Source organism: Athene noctua, chromosome 4, assembly GCF_965140245.1.
Source record: "Athene noctua chromosome 4, bAthNoc1.hap1.1, whole genome shotgun sequence".
Lineage (NCBI taxonomy): Eukaryota > Metazoa > Chordata > Aves > Strigiformes > Strigidae > Athene > Athene noctua.
The window spans coordinates 7,019,819-7,044,746 of record NC_134040.1 but is presented as its reverse complement, the minus strand read 5'-3'; the positions used below and the strand labels follow the sequence as shown (position 1 = coordinate 7,044,746).

At 43.6% G+C, this 24,928-nt stretch overlaps 1 protein-coding gene across 4 annotated transcripts; it reads right to left on the bottom strand.

The window, feature by feature from the left end:
* Positions 1–787: 787 nt before the first annotated feature.
* Positions 788–24,856, bottom strand: IMMT (inner membrane mitochondrial protein). Of its 4 annotated transcripts, none has more exons than XM_074904329.1 (15): positions 24,722–24,856; positions 18,568–18,644; positions 17,952–18,141; positions 16,015–16,135; positions 15,307–15,387; positions 14,128–14,229; positions 12,191–12,327; positions 11,079–11,182; positions 9,397–9,532; positions 8,425–8,554; positions 6,354–6,368; positions 4,596–4,819; positions 2,582–2,713; positions 2,071–2,200; positions 788–1,741 (listed from the first exon to the last, which is right to left on the bottom strand). In XM_074904329.1, the coding sequence occupies exons 1-15, from the start codon at positions 24,764–24,766 to the stop codon at positions 1,134–1,136; spliced, it is 2,232 nt and encodes a 743-aa protein (XP_074760430.1). In that variant the 5' UTR covers positions 24,767–24,856; the 3' UTR covers positions 788–1,133. The 4 variants fall into 4 exon arrangements, with proteins under 4 accessions (XP_074760430.1, XP_074760431.1, XP_074760432.1 ...); XM_074904330.1 differs by having other exon boundaries at positions 15,307–15,384; XM_074904331.1 differs by lacking the exon at positions 6,354–6,368.
* Between the last annotated feature and the right edge of the window lie 72 nt (positions 24,857–24,928).

The window sequence follows — 24,928 nt, the reverse complement described above, 5'->3', positions numbered from 1 at the left end:
TGTTCCTTAGACAATTACACCATATTCCAGGGAAAAGTAGTTAATAGATGACTCTCTTTGTGAAAAATAAAACCTTGATGTGCACAATCAGGAAGAGTAAGAGCACACTGCTGTGGAACGCAGCTTAAGGATAAATCAGTTATGAGTTTGGCAAACAACAGCTGCTCGAGGTGGAACAAACTACAGCTGGAAGGCCGGGAGTCAAGTGTTTCTCACGTTACAGCAGCAGAGTGGCTGTAGCTCCAGAAAGTGAGTGTGTCTGTTCTGGGAATGTGTGAGCAGCACAGCTTCAGGGTTAGACCAAAGATAAAGGGCTTTGGGGGTGGAGATACACTCCTGCTTTATTGTACCAACACTCTGAAACTGGATCAGAAAGGAGACAAAGCCACAGTTACTCATTTTGTCAAGTGAGGACTAAGGAAGTTTGGTCAGTCTCTCCTCACTGATGGTGAGAATTAAGGGAAAGGTGAGAGAAGGAAGGAGGGAGCTTGGTCTTAATGCAAGTTCTCATGGTTGAGCCAGAGTGTGGCTTAGAGACAGAGATACCTGGTCTGCTAAAACTACAGCAGAGCAGGTCTGACAAGAAAGTTATGCCCACTGCAACCTATATGCATAGCTGGATTTTTTTTTTTTACAGCTGTACAAATTAACAAATGGACACATTGATCACATCAATGAATTCCTGCTCCCTGAAAGGAGTAAAATGTAAGTTTGGTCTTCCTCAGGTTGTGCAGAAAGGCTGTTCTTGTATTTGACTTTTAAGTAGGAGACTGAACAGCAGGAGAAAGTGGTTGAAGTCTTGTTTTATTCAGCTGACAAAGTGGCAAATGATTAATGGTAGGTTACAAACATGATGTTGGTTGGATCACAAGCCTGCTTGGTAAGATGGGGAAACAAAATTATTACACAAATTGTAGAGAAGCTTCCTGAAGTTGGTTGTCATAACTCAAAACCCATACAAATACAACAGGTGGGGAAGTTAAATACAGTGCAAGGACCCGGGACAGTACCGGTGCTTTGACTTAGCAACACCCAGTCCCTGCCAGCAGCTTGGTTTGCAACCCTTGGGAGATCACGGGGTTTCTTTCCAGCACAACCGATTGCTGAACTGCCTCCAGAACTACACTCCTCGCTCACTGCACTTGAGTTGTTCCTAACCCCACAGCACTGGCATATGCTGTCAAGATCTCCACGATCTGTTTTGTTTCTAGGGTCATCCGAGCTTCGGTCAGCCAGTCGTGTGCCACCCTCCTGGACTCTCCTCGTAACTGGTTGACGAATTTTGCCGCCAGCTCCAGATCTCCGTGTTCAATGCAGTACGAGGCGTAAGACAGTAATTTAAATGTATCGAGGTCGTCGGGGCTGAGCTCGGCAGGTGGCTTCAGCTGTTGAGGGTGAAACAAAAGCAGCGACTGCAGGTAAGACAAGAAGTATTGATAGAGGCTGTTTCTCGTTTCGTCGATCATAGCCACTCTTTTTGCCAGTTTTTGGACTGTGTAGAAACGGGTTCTGAGGGCCTCCTCGCTGTACACCCCCCGCGTCAGGGACTCCTGAGGGAGAGCTGCTGTCAAGGTTTCTGTAAACGCGTTGTCGGAACAGCTGGCTTTGATGGCCTTCACCGCGCTCTCCAGTGGTTCGGTGGGACTGTCCCCCGAGGCTGTTTTCATGCAATATTTGAGTGCTTCAACAGAAAGCCACAGCTGATGGGCCTTTCTGGCTTCCTCTTCTGCTACTGCGTGACCTGCAAAACAAATCAAGAAGGGGACTCTGAGATGGAGGCAAGGTGTAAAGAAAGCTTTGAATACAAACAGCAAAAGCCATCCCTCAAAACACTTGTTTTCAAAAGCAGCTACCCCCTTGGCACTTGATCTTAAGTCTGTTCCACAACTCAGGGTCAGAACAAGACAACAGCTTTGGCCTCGTGCAGCTGGGATTTGTGGACTGCTCAGCAGGGTGGCAAACCCAGGCCTGTGAGCTACGTGCCTAAGCTCAGGTTTAAGCACCCAGGTTTGGGTAATGGGCCTTGAATGACAACTTTAGTCCTTAAAGAAATGTGGTTTCAGTGCTCACTCTTGACTGCTTGCTCAATTCCCTTCAGCCTGGCGTAGGCAGTGTTTATATCCAGCGTGAAGTTGTCGAGCTGTTCCTGAGTAAGGCGTCGGAATTGCATTTCTTGTTCACTTAGTTTCTCTGATAAGTTCTGAAACGGAGCAAGATACATATATCAGACCAGAAACAGCTGTTTAATTATCTTTATCTTAAGACGTTTCTATAAATCTGTTGTTCCTGCTAGGGATAATGCATATAGTAAATACAATATATTAGTAGGAAGCCTTATTAGGGCAAATTTAACAGTTACTGCACTTGTAACTGTTAAAAATTTCTCATCTATAGGAAAAGCTTTTAATACCGGTCTGAACAAACCCTGTGTCCAGGCACTGTATTTCTTCTCTCCGAGATGAGCAGGCCTCCCTCCCCAGCCCTCATTTCAGTCTCCTGGAAGCATGTCTTGTCCTGTGAAGCATGTGATTTCCAAGGGTTCAAGCATCCCCTAATGCCCCTGGGGACTTCTCTCCCTCACCTGCTCAAATTCCACCTTTAGTTCCTGCTCCTGGATCTTAAGAACATCTCTCAGATGGTCTGTGTGGGCCGCAGCCTGCCGCCGGAGCTGGGTCCTCATTTCGCTCTCCATCACCTCTCGGACTTCTTCAACCTGTACACACATGAGCAGCTGTTACTACACCACTTTTTTTCAGTTGTTTGTCACACACTGTAACTATCTCATCTATCAGTGATTACTCCAGGTACATTTTATAGAAGTGGCATGGACAGAACCCATGTTTCATCGTAAAAAGCTGCTGAGGTCCTTCTTTTACAGCTGAACCTTTTCCTCGAGGTGCTGGAATAGCTTCACAGTCCCCAAGGCCTGTAACTGGTGGTTACTAGGCACTTAGTGCCGTTATCAAAATATTATATTAAAAAAATACAGTAATGTCAAACTAAACACTCGTTTATAAACCAGCTTCCAAACATAACAGACTTTACCCTTTCCCTGTGTGCTGTAATGCTGAGTGATAGCCCCTTTACCTGATCTTGTATAAACCAGCAACTTTAGAGAAACTCTTGGTCTCATTAGTATTTTACAGGCAATTACTCCTCACACTAAACCTTTCAAAAGGCAAAATACCCAGAAGCAACCAAGTCCCTGAGGGAGAGGACCAGGGGAATATGTTTAGGTTTCATCAGTCACTAGCTTAGCTTTCTAGGAGACCCCCCAGCCCTATCTACACCCATCGCTGCATCACTGAAAGCTCGACGTCGCCTTGCAAGACACTGGCTTAGGCGACTTCTCTGTTTTGTCTCAGCTTTAGCTGATGACTCCTGTAGGGTGTGGAAAGCCCCGTGGCAGAAAGCACCTACCCCCAGAAACCAAACCCCGTGTCAGGGGCACTTATTCCGGACTTGGGTGATGATTGAGGGGGGAACTTCTAGGACCTGGGGGGTGCTGAGGAGCCAGGCTGCTGCACGCAGCTGACGCTTTCCTGGCTGGGCTCTGATGCAGACTGTGAGCACGTGGACATGCTAAACATGTCCCCAGGAACAAGGTTTCCCAGCATCAGCCTGGGAGATCCCCGAGACAGAGCCCACATGCTCTGCCAGATCACTGCCAGCAAATTCACTGCCCTCCCACATCAATCCGTAGGGCACGCTCTGCCCCAACCTGAGTCTTTTTTCTTCTCCCCACTGACTTTTGCAGAAGTTTTGTTCCTGGTCTCACCAGCTCAGAAGCCTCTTGCTGTTAGGAGAAGCAGCAGTCTCTGAGCCCCTGCTGCAAGTTTATTTAGGAGCAGATGAACAGTTTTTGGTTTTCTGGGATTTTTCTTTTTAAATGCTCATGTCATTTCTAACCTCCCATTAAATGCAAAGATTAGCTGAAGCAGCTTCTTTAAAGAGCTCTAATACCTGCTACTGCAACGCTTTGAACTAACAGCCTGTAGGTGAAATCCTTCATTTCCCTCGCATTGATGCAAATTTTTCAACTAATGGCCATTTTCAGAGGCAGGTATGTGAAAACAGCAGGAGTATTTGGCACAAGTGTCTGCCTGCAGTACGGTATCTCAAAAGATAAAACCTCCACTGCCCCAATTACTACTGTAAGCTGCACTTGCTTCGTATCCAGAGCAGCATTAAAATTCTGAGGAGTTTGCGTGGTCTTAAAGAAATCCAATCCCAAACCACTGCCAAAGAGTGGAACGACGTGGGAGATACCTCCTAGAGGCAGGACAGAGGGGCTACACAGCCCTGAGATGGCCATCCTGGGCCAGATCAAACATTTATTCTGCCCCAGTAATCCTACCGCTGACGGCAGACAGGAACGTGAAAAAGTCACTCCCTGTTTCACTGTATGATTTTATCATTCTAACTCTGCCGAAGTTTCCTTGTTCAACATCTCCTTGTCACACTTCGCCTGGGGCTTGCCCTGTCTGAAGTCTCCTGTCACTCACAACATGCTGGTTGCTCCCCTGTGCACTCTTCCACCTCTTCTACATCCTTTTAGAGCCAGAGATGCAACCAGGTGTGTTACACCACTTTACCTTCTTCTCCTGTTCTATTTCAATCTCACTTTTGTGATGCTCCAGTGCTTTGGCCACAGCTGCCTCAAATGCTTTTTTATCTTCAAGTTTCTGCTTCTCCAGGGCCGACTCGATGTGCTGCTGTTCCCTCACTCGCTGCTCCGCCAGCTCCTTGTTTAACTGGTCGATGCGACGATGGGCGTGTGCAATGAGAGAATTTAAGTCGTCTGTCGATAACTGGCCAGCTAAAGAAAACACAGGGTGTGAGGAAGGGCTGCAGGGAACCTGCCACCACCACAGTGCTTGGGAACTTTGCCTGTTCTATGAAAAGTTTCTGAGCACTTCAACCCCCTGACCCCTGCTAATGCCCACCCGATACCACTCTCGGAGCCACACCTACAAGCAAGGACTTTCTGTCTAGGAGAGAAATTATCTTTATTTGAAATTATTCACAGCTATTTTTGACACTGACATATCCATGTCACCTCAATTAGAGGAGACTGTCGACAACTCTGTCTGTTTTTTGGTCTTTACACCACGATGCATTTAGCCTCGTGACAGCACACAGAGCCACAGGACGTGTAAAACCCCCAGCACTGATACCTCCAGCTGGGTGCACGCTTATGGAACTTGGATCCTGCAAACACTGCAGTCATTGTGAGAGGCAGCCAGAATTACATTCTCTCTTCAACAGTTCCCCAGACCAACTGCTCCCACTCAGACTTCTTACCCCAATTTGTACCTTTCAGGTCTGGCTACTCAAAGAGCAGCAGAGGTCACAACTACATCTGTGTCTGGTAAGAATTTTGCTAATTTTCTGCTGGGAGATGGGGAGTACACAAGCTACACCTGCAGCATTTGTAGATTTGATGACTTGCACAGGCCCTGTAAAGCCCTGCAGCTCATTTTGTACCGGGTACCAGCTAAGTGGCCTGTACAGAAAACCAGAAACTACTCAGGAAAGCGTTTCTGCAGGGTTCAAAGCAAGTGAAATTTCAGACCTTCAGCCATCCTGCTGGGGAGTGCTGGAGAAAGGACTGCTGCAGGAGGGCTCAGTGCAGCGCTGCTTCTGTCCAGCAGCACTAAGCTCAGCTGTCGAACTTAACACTGCTACACCCAGAACAGGGTTTTACTGCACTCCAGTTTTAAATTACATTTCTTTGATCAAAAGGAAAAAAATAATTAACCTCAGAATCAAAGAGTTAATCAGTACTTCTAAAAATCAATCGTGAAGATTAAATTCAGAGAGCCAAGACTTCAAATTAAACAAATCTGGCTTGGTGACCCATCTCGGAGCAGCCCTGTGTGGCTTTTCAAGAGTACAAAGTACCTAACGTAGACATTTCAGGGGCATCAGCAGGAGCTGGTGTATCCAGCACCTCTCTCAAGCCAGGACTGCTGCGGGGTGAGCCTGTGTGAGGACAGGGCCAATTCCAGTGAAGCTGTGCGATGGCATAAGGTTCTGTTTCTCATTGGAATCTCAGCAGCATGCACCGACTGGCTTAAATTCACAAATAAAATTTAAACCTGTCTTCCAACAAGCCAGCGATCACACTGACCTGGGAAGTGCAGCTACACAAGTTTGTGGTTTAAGCTAGACATGCAAAATTAATGGAAAGTATCCCAAAGCATACCTCAGGCAGAAACATTTTAGGAATGCAACATTTCACCCTTTTGTTAATACTGCCTGTAATTTAAAATCATGTACCACACAAACATGAAAAAGGACAAAGAGAAGAGATGACATTCACAGGACTAGAAGAAGTTACAGTAACTCACCTAAGTCAGTTATCTCTGCAACAGAAAGAGGAGAGGTTGGAAAAGTTAATGCACGTTCACTACAGCAAGTCAGTCATGAAATAGTAAAATAGAAAACTAAGAGCTCCTTATCTACAGTGACTTAAACATGAGGCCAAGTCTTTAGGAATTCAGAAAGAACAGTATGTCGAGTATAAAAGTCTCTCTATATTAGAGGCAAGATATAGCCTAAAACATCCCAACCACTAAAATCACCTTTGGAAACCCACAGAAGAATATTTAAGTTTAGCCAAAGCAAGGAAAACAAGTTTGAAATAGAAAAATGCAACAGGACATCGGAAATGTTAGTCTGTCGTTTCTAGGTTCTTATAAATCAGAAGTAGTTGGTTAAGAAACAAATTCCCAAGTGGCCCTGAGAGTCACAGGCCCGAACAAGTCAGACCTACTTCAGCAGGTCCCACCACTATGAAACTGAGGGCATAGACGCTACCAGGAGATTCCCTTTCCTCCCTCAAAAGGGCAGCGATCACAAACCCCAAGATGTTCCCCCTTTATCTTGCACAAGGAAAGGCACCTCCATCTCCAAGTTGTCTAAATAGTTTTTTTCCTTTAAAACTAATAGTCCAAAACCAAACTCTGCAAATGATCTGTTAATTTAAAATGTTTTCCCCATGTGTACTGAGTGGTTGGTTGATTGTTTTTTAAACAAAAAACGACCATTCCAGAGATCTGGTGTATTCATTTAGGGAAAAAAAAAAAAAAAAAAAAAAAAAGGATTTTGTGGACTGAGGTCCAAATTTTTAAAGCATGAAGTAGCATTAAGAAAGAGCACGTTGTAATTCTTCAAGAAAACTATTAGGCAATATTAACACCACATTTTTTTCAAACAGTAGTTATCACATCTAGAAAAAAAAAAAAAAAAAAAAATCTATTGTAACTCAGAAATAAAGTCATGACAGCTCCCTCTGAACACTGGGGCTAGAAGAGTCCAAGATCACGTAGTACATTCTATGGCAAAACCGTGATTGGAATTATCTGGGAAGTGTTTTCTAGGGAATTAATCTTTTTGAACTACAACAGGCAGTAATTGCTCTATGGACGTACCCCACGAGTTCATGCAGCAGTTTATCCACAGTAATGGCATACACACACACTCCACCTTCGGCAGCTGTGCTTATCTTTAAAATGGAAGTAGTCAAGGTAAGTAACAGTCCGCATGGGCAGGGAGTGTGCAGAGGGGATTGCTGTGGATGAGCTGACCATCATGATTTCCTCACAAATCCGACTCCCTTTGTGCCTGCTTTCTGCAACACTGTGGTGTATGAACATTTCCAACAGCTCAAGGTAATACATTTATTCCTCTGCACTCTAACTATGCTTCTGAATCCCATTTCATGCTTCTTTCTGTTACAAGGAAAGCAGAAAAGTGCTCAAGTTGAAAAACCTAAGCACCTCAAATAAACAGGATCATGAGATTTCAGATCTTGGGTAGAGAACTAGTAGTAATAGCATAAAAAAACCCAAGACACCTGTTCACTGCTTTTGTGCAGCCCTGACAAATCAAAGTTAGTTACTGTGTCAATTTAATTTAGAAATAACATACTGGCATAGTTAGGGTATGAAAATTTTCTCTTTCAGTACATCTGTCATATCAGTGATGATCTAGAGAAATTCAGAGAGTCCTTTATCACTCTGTAATAACGGTGGATTATACCTATAATCACAGAGTCAACCAGACAAATACTTGATCAGTGAGCACCACAGATCTGATCCAAATCTGGAGTGACCTGGCTCTTCCTGGAATCCCAGCGGAGGGAAGAGATGTTTGAACAGTCTGATATTTATCATCCAAGAGCTGCACTTTGTGAAGCTGTCAACAGAGCACAGGTAGCTTCCAGAATTAAGCCTTTTCATAACACCTGCTTTAGACTACTTATTTTAATTGTGAACTAATTTTCAAGTCTCAAACCAACCAACCAACATGAAAAACAGGATGCTGGACATTCCATTCAGTGGCTGTAGTTAGAGAAACACCACGAACTGAAGTGACTGCCGTGCAACAAGCCCGAAGTAACCCTGCCATCAGACTTACTTAGCCCCTTCCAGCCAGGCTGTACGTCGGGGGTGATACTGTCCAGCTCTCGCTGAAACTCTTCTCTAGCTGTAGCCACAAGCTCATGATATTGAGCTACTATCTTGGCCTCAGATTGTGCTGCCTGAACCTGTAAGAAACAAAAAGGAGATGTGTTTATTTTTCAAGGCAAGTATTGAAAATGGAGGCGGACATACCCTAAAGCCAGGCCCTGAGTTAGTGGCAAGTATCGTTACCCTCCAGCCCAACCAAAACAAACTCACTTGGGGGGGAAAAAAAACCCACCCTGTGATATCAAACCTCTCGTATACACTATTTATTTGCTGGAACTACCACTAATCTGTTTTGTCTCACACGCACACCAGAACTAGACAGCCAGTCTGTAGCCTAGACGGGACCAAAAGAGCATCTTATATTCAGTTTATATCTTTGAAGATCTCCATCTCTCTCTCTCTGCTTACAGCTATCATATAGGCCTAGCAAGCTAATCCTGTGACGGCTGCCCTCTGCTCAGAAAGTTCTGATGTTCCCACTATTAGGCTGAATTCACTCGAAACGCACCTGATGATTTATTAGCTGTCCTGCCAACAGAGATAAATTTCACCTTTATGTTTCTTCCCCAGTCTTCTGAGCTGTAAAGTGATTTACCCACCAAGTCATTAGCACACATCGCTCCTACTCTTCCCTAACCCCATGCTAAATTCCTCTTGGGGTCAAATGGAAAGAATTACAAGTCTCCCACAGGAAGGGCTGACACCAGCCAGGCTGGCCAGAGTTCAAGCAAAAGATGTGTTCATGTCCAGTTACTGATAGTATAATCAGCTCAAAGATTGAGTATAGCTAAAAAAGGACAGAATTTGCACTTCGAAAATATTTAACCTACTACAGAGGATTTGGGAACAGGAGGTCTGTGCAAGCTGCCAAGTAGTCCTGACTCTAATGTCAATTAGAAACAGTCTGTAGGAGCATTACCTTTTTCACAACATTGTCCAAGTCAACTATCATATGATGAAGATTTTCTTCTGCAGCAATAATGTGAGATTTGGCTCCTGCGATTTGAGTCTTCTTGGCATTCTCGATGACACCTTTCATCTTCTCTAACTCCTCTCTGAAAAGAGAGGAAGCTGCTGTTATAACGCATACAGGTCTTACGACATAGCCCCCAAGAAAAGTTTACTTTATGCTGTCTGTATTTACAGGAAGAACTACTGGATAACTACTGGTGCTTCTCATCTACCAGCTCTATGGCTAAGATGCTGTGATTAAACAATTTATTCTTTTTTTTTCCACAGCCTGAAACCTAAAGGTGTCAGTGTGTCTATTCCATGTAAAATGAGTTATTTATAGTGCAATTAGTATTCAAGACTTAGCTAAAGGGGGAAGATGAAAGAAAGTTCACTGAAAGGAGTCAGTATTAGCAAAACTAAGTTAGTATTAGAAGGCAGACATTTCCATCACATAACAGAGCATCAAGGAAACATTTTTAATATAGATGGCTTACTCTTGCAGAAGTGTTTTGGACATGGTGACTGGTGGAGATAAATGAGGATGGGAGAAAATTTATAGAGCTCTGTAAAGATAGATTATTTTTTTTTGTAATTAAGAAAGAATCACTTTCCTCTAGCATAATTGGAAATCAAGGAAAAAAGTGCAAAAGCGTTCCTTTTCCAAATCCATTCAAACCAATGGAGGTTTTTAATGACTTCACTGGAATAAGGAACAAGCTTTAAAATAAGTAAATAAATAAAAGCGAAGGCATCCAGTAGAGCCATGGAGAATGAAAGGTAGCGCATCTGGGGTTTGTGTTAGCTTTGTTTTACTCTGAAACCTCAGTTACACCTCCTAACTACATTTAGCCAGCACAGCAACTTCAAAGATAAGAGGTTTATGACTTAAATACCAACCATGCAACTTCAGGGATGATGTTGCCCTCAGCCTCAGAAGCATCAAAGGGTTTCCAAATCTATTCTTATCCTCATTACAAGGGCAACCTGGAGATACTTGTCTGTCATCTTGTTTTTGCTGCTATAAACCCTATGCAGTGCATCTGCACACCGGACTCAGTGCACATCAACATGGTTCATATAGAACCCTGGGTTAAAAGCAGTGCCCCACTTCAGAATTCAAGTTTTTTAGACATGCACTTAGTAAAAATCTAACCTTAAAAGCAACTCTGACAGATGGAACTGCCAAACGATGCTGTAAGGTTTAATTTTTCATTACAACTAAGAGAAGCTAGTGATGTTACTGACTCAATACAGAGTATAGCCATGGAGTCCTTACAGTGGGTTTAACATTGACAAAATTATCCAAAAATAATACTAAAAGGATTATGGATTTTTTTTATCCTTATTTGAACTTACAACACTACATGTAAGTACTAAGGAGATAAACAAGTTCTTAAAAAGAAGAACAGGACTGTTTCAGACTCTTTGGTACAGTGAGGACTATGTGCACAGGCACCTAAGATGTACATACCACAAATTAAAATATCCATTAGTGTACAAAAGCTTTTTTTCATTTGGCACAAACACATCAGTTTAACATGAACACAGGTGACTGTACGCTTTCTAGAAACTCATCTAGTGTCTGCCAGCCCTTGTACGGGCAATGGTAACTTACCACTCGATAAGCCTTAAAAACAAGCAACTTACTTGGCTTTCAGAAGGGCATCAGCAGCTTCATCCACTGCTCTCCTCCGGTCCTTCAACGCTTCCTCCAGCGTGCGCCACTGAGATGATTTTTTCTCCCCAGCAGCCTAAACAGCACAGATTCTTAATTAGGTCATTACAATCACTAAATAAGAGTTATCAAAACCATAGATTGACACATTGCCACACATTTCACTCAAACTGAGCAACATTCTTGTGTTTTACCAACAGCACAGCTGGAAGCTTTACAAATGTTTTTTCTCTTTCAACGTTTTGTTTTGTTTGATTCTTAATGTGTTTTTTTTTTTTTCCACCTGAGCAATAGCCATTTGTCCACACAGAAGAGCTTGTGTGAACATCACTGAATGGTGCCACAACATTCTGGGGGGAAATCTCTACATCTATTAAATACTTTAGAATTGCGTTTAAGCTTTATACTTAAAATACCATAAAACTTTAAAGTTGCTTAATTTTAAAGTAAGCTTAATACTTAAGCTTAAAAGCACTCTTAAGATACTTGTTTTTCTAACTACTAGATTAAATCTCCAGTGCTCATTTAGCTGCCCATATGCCCATTCGTTTGATTAGCCACTAAATTATATTCTCTGCTCCCGAACTGAATAGGAAGCAGTGGTTCCACACAAACCCCAGCATTACCACACCAGTACCACAAACTGGTATCGCTTATGCATCCCCTACTCCTTTCCATGCAAGAAACGAGCAATCCAGCAAGAAGATTTTGGCAAAGGGAATGGTTCAATGGAGTTACCAGGGTGGACAGCATGGTACTCTTATGTCTAGGTAAAAAAAATGGGCTTGGGAATTAACATACAACAAATTAAAATAAAACATGAAGACTATAAATGTATTAACTTGAACTTTTCTTCTTGCGAAAGGGAAATAAAGGAGTTGGGGGAAAAAATAAATTAAAAAGCAAACCCCCTGTATTATTCAACTACACCACATTTCACAAGTGGAAAGATTAGGTAAAACTCTGACGAAGGTAAAGACATTGCAAGAAAGGCTTCCAGCTTTATCCTTAATTGTGAAATTAAAAAGTTTTGCTGAACACAGTAAAAAACCCAAACAAAATTATCTCCATTTGTCTAGTTTACCTCAGAATTGTCCATAGCCTCCTTCAGTATTTGCGAGTGGGCATTCACTGCTTGCACAGCAGACTCCTGGGCAGTAATTGCCTGAAGGGTTATCCGAGCTGTTGCGCTAAGGGCTCCTTCTAGAGTTGCTGCAAGGGCTGGAAAAAAAAATTAACCAAATTAAGCTATATAAAAAAAAAAAAAAAAAAAAAAGAGCCTTAGAATTAGTGAAATGATACGTTGTATCATCTGCGTTTCCTTATGTTATTTTCTGTGACCCAAAAGGGTTGATCAGTTCAGGAACTATGCTTGCAGCCTACAGATAGGAAAGGTTGCCAGATCATGCTCCTTATTTAGAGTTCTAAGGTTCAAGTCCGCGCTTACAGCAATAAAGCTACTCAGCTGAAGAGCTCTGCCATGTTTCTGCAAGGGGGTGCATTTAAACCAATAAATATTTTCCATCCTCATTTGTCACAGAGGAATCAAATACATTTTCCTACCTTCCACAAGGAAGGTATATTCCAAATGCTGTTATTCTTTCTAGTCAAGAAGGTGGTGGAATCAACTTTCTATTCCTATTGGTACAGAAGCACAATTGAGCTATTAATTATTCAGGCAGGAACCAAATTAGAATGGTTACTCAGAGTGAGCAACATCTGCCTGGAGTCAGACATTTATGTCTAAGTAGTAGAGTAAGTAAATCCACTTTTCCAGTGAATACTCCTCGGGATTTTTTCAGTGTGACAACTGAACTTCTTTACTTGCAAAAAAGAAGTTGCCCTTCAACACCCACCCGTTTATCCAAGAGGCTGGTCTCCCTCTCATCCTCATCAACACCAGCTGAAGGACAAGACAGAAGCTTTCTAACACTGCAAGCAGCAGCTTGAGCTGTGTTTGTTTTCAGAAGTAAGTATCAAGGCAGCTGGTCATCTACCAAAAAAAGATGTCTCTATTTTTCTGGCTTCCCCTGAGGCAAAACAGGAAAAGACCCCAAACTCCTGATTGAAACAATCATGCTGCAGCCAAACCAGGACGAAACAACAGCCCAGGAGTATTTAAAATCTAACAAACCAAGAGGGGGATGAGGGGGAAGCAAAACTCATTGTTTTGAGCAAGACACACAAGGAGGACATGAGTTTTGGGACACAGGAAAATCCAGACCGCTGCTCAGTAATAGAGCTGGATTAACCTGTCTGAGTTCAAACCCAAACAAGGAATTGTCATAGTTCCCAACCCAGAACCTACAGGAAACTCTTCACAGAGCCTTGATCATCCCTGAATCACCACCCAACAAGCTGAAGCAGCAGCTCTGCAGACAAGCAGCTGAGGACCCCAGAGGACAGCAAACTGAACACGAGGCGACAGCGTGCTCTGGCAGCAGTGGGTCCTGGCTGTGAACAGGGCTGCATCAAACAAAATTACATCCCACAGATCAACTGAAGGAATAATTTCCTCTAACTGGCACTCTAAGGTTGGCTGCTCGAAGGCCCTGAGCAACCTTCCTGCAAAAGGATCATTATTTATACTTTCAGAGGGTGGTCAAACACTGCAACAGGCTTCCCAGAGAGGTTGTTGCTGTCCCAAGCCTGTCAGTGTTTGAGAGGCATTTGGACAGTCCCTTTAATTATATGCTTTAACTCGATCAGGCAGTTGGACTAGATGATTGTGTAGGCCCCTTTCAGCTGAAATAGTCTAGTCTATCCTAACCTGTCCCAACTGTCCATGCAGGGGGATGGACTAGAACCTTGGAGGTCCATTCCAACCCAAAATTTTCCATCATTTTTTGACTATCAGTTACTTCTTGGTGGAAGAAGCTTCAACACCACTCATTCTGCCAACACAACACAGGGACAACAACAAAAGGTGCATAAGCAACCTGGAACTCTAAAGCCAACACAGTCCAACAATTCTTCTGTCACATATGACACGTAACACAAAAACTAACAGTATGGACTTACCTGCTATCTTCTCTTGTTCCTCCTTGTCTTGCTGGGCAAGCCGGGCTGCAACTTCTTCTGGTGACCGTTCTTTTACGGCATGGGAACCTTCATGTTCTTCACCTATTCAGAAATTTAAAAAAGGGTTAAACTGTTTAAGTGGAAAGTCCAAATTAGTATATGGATTAGTTGTAGGGAACTTTCTTTCAAAACTGATTTTTAGAATTAGCATCGCTTTATAAATCTGACTTCTGCAAGAAGCCGTGCTGAAACTACTTTAAGCATTTTTATATCCATAATTACAAAGGCCAGTCCCACATCATCTTAAAATTAAAGGTAGTAGCATGGATACCTCACATGCATCTGTAGATTTTATGTTGTCTAGTTACAAAAATAGGCAAAAATCAAAAGTGAAAGACAAAGCAAGGAGTGAAAAACACTTATGGAGCCAAGTTAAAATTTTAAGTGAGTGTCTGATCTTCTTTTTTCAGTTCTCCTTTGGCATGCTTAAAGAGACCAGCCAAAATAATGAAAGATTTGTAAGAGGGCTACGGTGAACCATAATTATACTCTACTCCCTCCCCTAAGGCTACGTGAATGTCTGAAGAGTGAGCACTGACCTAAGTAATTATCTCAAGACCAACAACAAGTCGGCATCTAGAGAGCCCAGAGCTCTCAAACTCACGCTGCAACAAAAACCATCAGCTTATCTTTTCATAATGCTGATGCTAACTCTGAAGAATGTATTTACTTATTGCTGGTATACTTTCTATGAAATGTGTTCACACTTAAAGAAATTCATATAATCTCATCTGGAAGAGACTATCATATAGAAGCTAGTGTTTCTTGGCGAGTTAAACAAAAAATTCAGTTTCTTCACTTGGCCCTGAGCAGACACACTTTTCTGAACCTCAGTCAGAAAGCCACAAAGACCAGCAGCAAACTGGGCTGTACAAGTTCCAGTTCAGCATAAAGGCAGGCTCTCCTCTTGTGTTCATGCCTATACCTGTCCCAGGTATGAATATCAGCTTCTTAGTACGTTAAAAATCTATTAACATTTGATGGAAGTTATTTCTTCTGCAAAATCACAAAGAATCGCATCCCTAAAAACTGACAAATGCCAACACAGAAATAAGAATTTATGCACTTGAGGCTACAGTTTTTTGGTTTTGTTCATCATGTTCACATGATTTTTTTCACCTTCTTCAGTCTGTATCCCCGGAGCTGGCACCGACATGGCTACACCCGTTGCAGAGATGATCTGTGCTGCAGCCTTGCCTGCTGACAAATAAAGTTATAGAACAAAACCAGTTAGTGTATGTGTGCTATAACGTATGAACAGGGATATAAGACAATTTTTTTCCGCTGTAGAAGTATATTATTTGGACACTGATACTATTATTTCCATAAAAAGAGGATTTCCTGGACAAACAGCAACCAGGTATTACTTACACATACAAACACACACCCAGAGTTATGAGAGATAAATGTAAAAGACTGTCACAGTTGCTCCTCTAAACCAGTTGCATTTGATCTGGCTTGACAATACCTCAGTAATTATCCAAAATTAAGATTCTTGTGCTTGCATGAAGAAAAAGAGGTAAATGGCCTCAGAGTGCAGCACCCGAAGTGCTTTTCCTGCTGAGTCTCATATCTCAGCTGTGCAGGAGAGTCATTGTGTTACCTTCCAAATATTCTATAAGGTAAATAAATTTTTACAAAAAGTAAAGAAAAGGTAAATCCATTTTAGACAAGTTTTCTCATGACTGAAAAGAAAATAACATTCAGTCTAAGAAATTACAACATACTAATTTTCAGCTACTCCAAAAGACTAACCTATCTAGGATGTATAATGTAAAAAAACATTAAGTCTTCTGCTTCTCTCTGCATGACATTCTGTAAAGTTACCTTCTTTTTCCTCTGAAGGAGCAGCAGCTTCTGTTTTGCTTATCTGGGATTTGGTAGTGGGCTGTTTAGACTCCTTCATTACTTCTGCCACGGATGAGATCTTCAGTGGACCTTGCTGTACCTTGAAAAAGCAAAAATAAATAATATCATCAGTTTTCCAAACAGCCTGTGACTCACTGATTCCATTACAATGGAAAAGAAAATCTCCATGTCTGGGTGACTGTATCATAAACCTAAACTTCAAGGTACAGATCAAAACAGCAGCAAGGCCATATAATTTCTTGCCTTGAGTTTTACTTTAGAAGGAATCTTTACAATTTTCACCTATCCAAAACTGAAGGTATAGTAGTGGCAGTTTTCATTACAAATATACATTAAGGTATGCATATAAAGCAAATAATTTCATGCCACAAACATTTCTGAGTGTTTTGAAAGACTACAGATAATGCAGAAATGATAAAAACCACAAGTACACGAAGGTTTGAAACAATTCCAAAAAGCAGAACATTTTTTAGTCCGTACGGGTGTATCTTAAATGAATCCAGCTGACACTTCTCTTCTCCATTTCAAACCTCTTGAGCATTTACTGTCAAAACAAGTTAGGCCATCAGTTGTCCTGACCCAGCTTCAGTTTTGCAGGTAACTCCAACAGTTTGCTCCCTCAATTGTAATTTCTTGTCCACCAACACTTGTAGGAATCAGCCCTCCTATCCTGTCTAGTGTCTAGGCAATTCCTTTCCAAGTTGGACTGTTCTAAAGATATGTGACAGCAAATTAAAGGTATGTTTAAAAAGAACAAACATGATTTTATCTGGTTATCACCGACAGAAGATGCTACAGACATGGTACAGGTTTGACAGGTGTGGAAGTACCAGATCTGCAGCTTCACCAATTTCTCTTCTAAAGGATTCAGATGCTACTGTTCATGGCAGGCAAACACTTACTCAAGCACAGAGTATTGTAAGGTTTTATATTAATCCTTTAATATCCATCATGCAAAACCACAAGGTAGAATAAAAGCATTTGAGTTAGAGCCATGACTGGGCAGGTAATAACTCTGCCACCTGACCGGTCCATTTTGCAAAATTACTAGTGCCTGGGAGGCATCAAGAGCCTGGATGATCACACGAGTCGTGCAGCTAACACCGTAAGAAATACGGTTTTGGTTAACTGATATTGTCCCATTCATTAAGAACAGCTTGTTTAAACTCCAATTAAAAATATTTTTTGGTTTCTTGGAAGATGAAATGGCTTCTGAAGGCTCAGAACAACCACAGCCAGAGCAACTTATCAGCATTCTTGGATAACTGGGAAGTGTTTGCTGTCAGATGCAGGAACAGAGAAACTTACAGATTCAATTTCCAGAGTTGTGCTGAAGGCAGTATCAGGTTTTCCTTTCTGCAGGGTTGTGCCACTAAGATATCAAAGTGTGATTCTTACGCATGGCTCTGTACCATTCAAATCCTTATTCATTCAAAAATGTTCTCAGTCCTCTTTAAAATAAGTTCTGCTTTGAATAAGTTTTCTAATCCTACTACATCACTAACCATACTAAGCCTCTAGTAAAATAGTTAAATTTTAGCACATCACCTACCCTCTCTCTCCTCAATTTATTTCTGAGTATAAGCAGAGCAGCTATTTAGTTAGGATCCTGCTAGTTTATTTTTCATTGTAAATAAAAACAAGTTTTACATCCAAGAGACCACAACCACAATACGATAGTGGGAAGTGTAGAAGCATTACCGTTGTGCAGCACAAAGTAGTACCTCAGTTCATAATTCTTAAACCTTAATTTAAGAATTCTTAGAAAAATCTTAAAATTCTTATATTCTTAGCACACAGCAAAATTAATCAGAATTTGAAAGCTAAGAGCAGATGCTTTAAAAAAAAAAGAAAAATAAAGGGGGAGGGGGTGAGTGTGAATGGGAAACACGCACCGGTTTCTTTGGCATCGGTGTGCTGTAGGGTGCAGGACCAAGGGCCATCTCAAAGAGTTTATCAGAGTAGGGGACGGCCTTCTCCACGCTCTCCCGGAACTGTGTATCATAGCTGGCATACAGGACGGTTCCACCTACTCCTCCACCCACAAACAGGACACCTGCACCAATGATTTTACCTACAGAAACACTGAGGAGGAAAGAAGAGTAAAAGTTACGTAAATTGTATTATACAACAAACATCAAGCAGTTTGTGAGTCTTTAGCTTACAGCTGGGGCCAACCACTCTGTTCCAGAAGCTTGTCAACAAACCCAGAACCCACTTTAAATCGCTTTCAGCACCAGCGAGTCCCTGGTACATACTGGTTCACTACCTCAAAGGTAAGATGGCAACCCACAACCTTCCTTCTAAATATTGATCATCTTCATTAACTTCATTTAAATTTGACTGGATCAAACAAGAAACACAAACCCATGAGAATAAGAGTTACTCAACAGAAAAAAAAACAAACAATCCCCCCACTACCAATTTGCTCTCACGTGAAACGAAAGAACAGATTCCTCTCGGTCAATGCAACAGAAGAACCAAGTCCACCCTCCCAAACCGTCTACGTACCCAGACTCTCCCGGGGGTGTAGCATATCCACGGCACACTCGTAATGGACGGAGTGACGCTCTCCCACACCGGCTACTCTGCAAGGGGTGGAGGAGGCAAGAGTTAAGCAGCGAGCACATTTAAAGGTCTCTTCACCTCAACTTGCATGCCCTCCAAGGAAAGTAGCAGCCAGCACTAGAGTGGTGATGTTAGACTCTGTTTTCCCTAAACAAAGAAGAGAGCTTTCTCACGTGCAGCTTGTAGGTTAAGGGCGTTTTAAGAAGTAATTAGGCATTTTGAAAAACAATCAGAAAAAAAAAAACCTACCCTAGCTTATTTCTGCATTTATTCTGCCTATTTGTGTTCCCTCCCTCCAGCCTGGACAGTACAACTGATTTAGTTCTGATTCTCTTCAACAATCTCATGCAGTACAACAGCTCGGCTATGAGCAGTGCAGAAAACAGCTGTTTAAATACTTAAAACTTTTCATTTCTGAAGACATACAAGAAGTTCTCCTTTAGCTTCCAAAGACGACGACTTTAAAAGAATCAACACTGCATAAACTTTCCAGTCAGACACCGTATTACAATACAAATGAAATTACTATATGAAGAGTGATATTTCATTACATTCCACTTAATAAAAACTTCATTACCCAAGATTTTTATCTTCTTTATACTTTAGCTGAAAATAAGATTTACCAGACAGACTGGTTAAGCTACTCCAGCCTACAGAACCAAAACCACTGTCCCCCTCAGGTTTTTTTTTTCCCCCCACATGTGAATTGGTAAGAGAGAACTACAGGACTCAAGGGAAATCAGTGTACAAGGCACAAAAAGAACTTTTCCCACAAGTTGAGATATTTTGGCCAACTAGGAAATTTTTCTAAAAGGAAAGAAAAACGACAGCACTACAACATAACCCTACAAGATAAGTTTCTCTATTTCCTTTTGCATATGGCAATGAGTAACAAGTACAAATCTTGTGGTTTAGGTCCCATCCTTGTCCAACAGCATAGAGAGGAAAGGCAGGAACACTGAATTCTTATTCTTTCCAGAACAGCAGCCAAAATTTTTTAATTAGTAACAGGAGCATATGTACAGCAACAGGAAACATGCTCTTCTTACCCCTGAGACCTTCACTAGCCCTAGCTGTGCTCCATGGTTGATTTTCTGGTTTATGATAGACAGGAGACAATAAATACATTCTGTAATGTTTTTGATCAGACGCGATGGCCCCAGAAGCATACACTGAGGCCTCACCGGCCCTTTCAAGGGGAACTTCACTCCTAAAAGCCTCTTAAACCATATCATAATTGACTGCTGGACACGTTTCTGACACTCCATAGGACTCTGTTACACCATGAAACGCAGGACGAGGAAAATATTTTGAGCATTATGAGTACAGCTCAACCCAATAAAATGGGAGGGCAGGAGTTATTTTCTATTGATCCATTCAATTTCAGGCCCTTTCAACACTCCGGGTTTATGTTATTTTGCCTAATGCTCACCCAGAAATAAGCTGTCACTCTCAAGCTCCTCTCCAGCCTTTCTGGAGGTTATCCCACCCTGCGACACGGCAAGAGGGAGCTTAAGGCAACACACTCACCCCTTCTTGCTCAGGCTGCACTTGCCTTCTAGGTGACCCTGGAGGCTGCCACAACTGTAACCTGGTAACTGGGCCAGTTCATCCATTTTCATGTTGGCTACAGCCCCTACTCACACACAGTGATGGTAAATAACACCACATCCATTTAGTTCTCTCACCTTCGGCGAACACATCTGCTCCTGCACGAGGAACAGGTGCGCTTAGGGAGCGAGCAGGGCAGAGGAGAAACCTTGCTCCTCACTGTTCAGCATTTATGCTTTGTACACCAGGAGGGGTTTCTTTGGTGGGATTATTGGTTTTAGTCCAGATGATCTCTGGATCAGATGATCTTTCAAGGTCCCTTCCAAGCAGGGCTCTTCTACGATTAGCCAAATCCTCATTCTTAGTTGTTCATCAAAACGAGAGAAACCAAAATGCAGGAGCTCAGTCTATGCTGTCAGACCCTCGCACGAGTGCACACAGAGCAATGAGAGAGAGAACCTAAACCCAAAACAAGTCCCCACCAACTCTTTCTTTCAAGGTGCTGCAACAAACAGAAATTCCCACAGCTGGCCAGGGGAACAACCACCAAAAATCTTTAGGTACCAATGTTTCATGACCAAAAGTCCAAGTCTAACTTTCCTCCCTCATACCCAAGTACACTATTATGTCCAAAAATCACTGTTTTGTTTTGTTTTTTTTTTTAAATTGCTCTCTTTCAGCCATCATAATAGTCTTGCTTATATTTGCTGTATTACCATAATTTAGAAATTTTCAGGTAGTTTCTGATCTCCCCTTTGCATAATTTCCAGGAGTTTGTAATTTTTTAGATACCTGTTATTTGTAATAACGGACTTGGAAGAACCTGGAATCAAAGGATTTGGAAGAAATACATCACACATAAGTTGATATGTTCTGCAAAAGGCAGAAATAAATCACTTGCTGTCCTGCAGAAGAGAAGATAGAGAAAACCCTTTAGATGAGGCATCACACAGACAGCACGGATGCCTGTAGCCAGGGCACTGCAGGGCAGCTCTTGCTATTTCCTCCTCCTGCGCCTCATGCTATTTGTTCCACCTAACTTCTAAAATGCTTATTATTTTATATTCACTGTCCACTGCTATATTGCCACAAGAATCACTTTGCAGGCACATCGTCCCTTCACTCTGGTTAATATTAAGAGCCCCGGTGAATCTGACATTTGGTGCTACGCACATGAGCTCGCCCTGGCAAAGCCCTCAGGAGAGGTACAGCACGGCACAGCAGAACATCATTAAAAACATAAATTCTGCCTTGAAGGTTTATACCTCACCTGTACCTTCAAATAACCAGACAGAGGATACACCATCCTCTGCATTCATGCAGTCTCAGCAACACCTCTCCTAGTCACTAGGCTCAAGCATCCTGACCAAGAATTTGCACAGAATTAAGCTCACAAGACACGTATGGTTTTCTGCAACATGGGGTTTTTGTACTTAAAGAGAAAGAAACCAGAAACTTCAGAGGAAGTTTGTCTTCATTATCATAGAGGTTCAGTGTAACAAGGATGTCTGGCCACAGAACTCAATTTCCCATCATTCAAGACTTCTGCCAAATATACCTTTTTATAAGAAGCCGTCTGTTTCTTTTCGAAGAAAACTACAGGAATATTCCAATAAGGGAAGAAGAGTCTCTCTGCAGCACTATGCATGTAGCTGAAAACATTTATGAAATCGCCGCGATGAGGACCCACTTCTCTCAAAGCCACAACTTCAATTTACTTGTTAACAAGCTTGCTGATCCTCCACACACAGAGCTCACAGTAAGAGAGAAGGATAAAATTTTCTCCAGTCTCCACCATGAGCTCTCTGCTGGGATCTTCTGTACATAAACCTTTATGCTGGTGTGGCTTCGGGGAGTGGCACTTGCTTTGCTATCCCCAGCCAGCCACTCTGCTCCAACAACCGAGCATCATCAAGGACCTGTTACCCCACAGTCCTGACCAGGTCCAGCTCTCCTTAGACAACTGGATTTTTAACCTGTAAAGGAGTATTTTAACATCACAAAACAGAAGCAGACTTGCCTCACTATCAGGTTCCATATAATGTCTATTTTTAAAAGGTTTAGTTACATTTTTAAAAAAAATAGTTACAACTTGCCACTCCTAACATTTTTAAAAAAACAACACACGTCTCTTTCTGGGCTGTATCAAAGCAAAACGCCAAACAGCAAGGTCCTGTCACTCTCTCTTTAATTATACCACCATCAGGACTGCAGGCAGACACAGATGCTCTGGCCTGAGCTTTAGCTAACTGAACAGGGTGAGGAAAATCTCCTAAACATGAAATGAGACACACTGAGTCTCCAGTCAACAAAAAGAGGGACAAGAATGCTGAAGGGGTAGTAAAGACAAGAAAATGGAATATGGGCAGTAAGATATAAAAACTGTGAAATTGTGGCTGTCTGGGGATCACTGAAGCTGGAGCAGAGAATAAACTAATGCTGCTGCTCCAGCAAGAACGTGTCTGTCGAATGTGCTCCCCCAGGCAGGAGGACGCGGGCAGCCAGGATGCTGCAGCACAGCCAGATGGAGCATCCTGGTGTCACCCCGCTGGTGCCCCTTCCAGGCCTGACATCAGCATCTGCATGACAACCTCGTAACAGCCCGAAGGTGTTATTTCCATGACAGGAGTTTTCACTACTTGTGGAAAAATTTACCTAGTGTTGTCTCAGATCAGAGACCACAATTCTGCACCTCTTGCAAAACAAGCACTAAAATTAAAACATTTGTTTCTTACTTCCAGTTTCTGGCTCTCTTACCATCCAAAAAGAAACAAGTTTTACTTGCAGAAAGTCCATGAAACCAGCAAGTGTCTTCATGTTTACATACTACAGTATGCCACAAAGCTTCCCCTCAATATGAATAAAAAGAAGCAAAACATATAAAAAACTATTTCATTGCATGCCCATTTTTGCTGTCCGAAGTAAATCTCTGTTGTATTCGGTCTCATCAGTAAATGGGATTAGGGGTAAAGGAAAAAAACCACCTTATTTTTTGAAGTATAGAAACAAACAGCAAGGATACAGACAACGAACTTCAGAGAGTGCTGTGGCATCTCTGTGTTTGCAGTTCTTCCACCGAACATTTACAGACCAAAGACAGGCTTCTGAGCTGCAAAGCACAACACTGGCTTTTCCAGTGCTGTACAGTCATTCTAGACACATTCTTTTAAAGACTGAATACATGCAAATAGCCCTAAGTGATAAACATCTGCAAAAGCCTGTTTTCTGTCTTCTCAACTCCCAGCTCAAACTTTCCACAGGCCTGCAAACCTAGAGCCTTATTTTAGTGGGCATCAGATGACCTGGCTCAGAGAACTCTTCAGCCTTATAAAGCAGCAGAGGAAGTACCAGCTGCTGCGGTGGAAAAGGTTGATAGCTTTAAAGTGGGCACGCTTCAGCTACAGAGCCCGTGGGGGCTGACTGCACAGATTTTCCTTTGCTGGACTGTGCGAATAGAGTAGTGAACACTAGAATGTAGAGTAGGATATAGGAGTGATCTAATCGGATTCATTTTTATTACTGTTAAACAGACACCTGAAATACAAATTGGGGCCTTAATAGGAGTCACTCTCAGCTATAAACGACTGCTTTAAAAAGGCTCCACAGCATATTGTCATCCTAATATCTGCTGATGAGGAAGGGCAAAGGTCCAGAAAACACATCCAACGGGCACTTTTCCCCCTGGCATCGCATATTCATGACTGTGAGAACTAAAGGATCCCCATATGGCCACTCGGTACCACAGGGCCCCCACACCTGAAAGGTGACGTTACTCATCACCCTGAGCACCGGCACCCCCGTCACAGCCGGGCGGTCGGAGCCACTGGGGTTAAAGCGGGGAGGAGGCTGTGAGGTACCGGGTGTCGCAGGCCGGGGCGGCGCCGGGGAGGCCGAGGCGGGGAAGGCAAGGTCACGTCCTTCCCCGCCAGGAGCGGGCCCAGCCGTCCTGCCGCCGAGGAGCCGGCCGGCCCGTGCGGCTCCGCCGAGCCCTGCCGCCCCTCCGGGCTGCGGCCGCAGCTCCCCGGCGCTACCCTGAGGCCGGGACCGGCGGGCCCGAGACCGGCAGGAGAGGCGGCGGCGGGCCCGGCAGACGACGGCCCGGGAGACTACAGCTCCCAGCATGCAGCGCGGCGCGCCCCGCGTGCGACTACAAGTCCCGGCGTGCCTTGCGGGCGGCGCGCCCCTCCGCCCCGCGCAGCGCTGGCGCGCGGCACGCCGGGACTCGTAGTGCGCCCGACGTACCAGGGCTCAGCTCCCGCCCAACCAGGAGCCCTGTTGGCGGGCGCAGCCGCCCCTCAAAAGCCACGCAGCCAATCGCGACCCGCGCACGGGGAGTCATTCAGAAAAGACCGAGCCGCGATTAGAGGACGCACCGCGCCTCGTACTCCCCCCTCTCCGCCCCGCGCTGTCTCCGCTTGTCCCCGCCGGCAGGCCCGGCCCGGCCCGGCCCCCTCGAGGGAGGGGGGCGGCCAGGCCTCACCGGCTGGCGGGGAGGACGGCTCGCAGGGCTCCTCCAGGGCTGCGCGCCGCCTGCCGCCCTGCTCACCTGTGCGGCCACAGCGACCCCCGCTCGGTGACACGCCCGCAGCATGGCCTCGGAGCCGGTGGCGGCCGGGGCCGGCTACAGGAAGGCGCCGTGCGCGGTAACTGCCAGCGCCGCCCGCCTCCGCCCCCCCCACCGCGAGTAAAGCGCGGCGCGCATGCGCGGCGGCCCCTCGGGCTTCCGCTCCGGGCAGAGAGTGACGGGCAGCGC

What these genes read in the sequence shown, in the direction of transcription:
- IMMT (XM_074904329.1), bottom strand. Translation starts at nt 24,766, where the DNA reads ATGCTGCGGGCGTGTCACCGAGCGGGGGTCGCTGTGGCCGCACAG. An exon ending in ACACCCCCGGGAGAGTCTGG is followed by an intron (nt 18,142 to 18,567) that starts GTACGTAGACGG and finishes TTTCCTCCTCAG; the next exon opens with TGTTTCTGTAGGTAAAATCA. An exon ending in GATGCCCTTCTGAAAGCCAA is followed by an intron (nt 9,533 to 11,078) that starts GTAAGTTGCTTG and finishes CTCTCTTTTCAG; the next exon opens with AGAGGAGTTAGAGAAGATGA.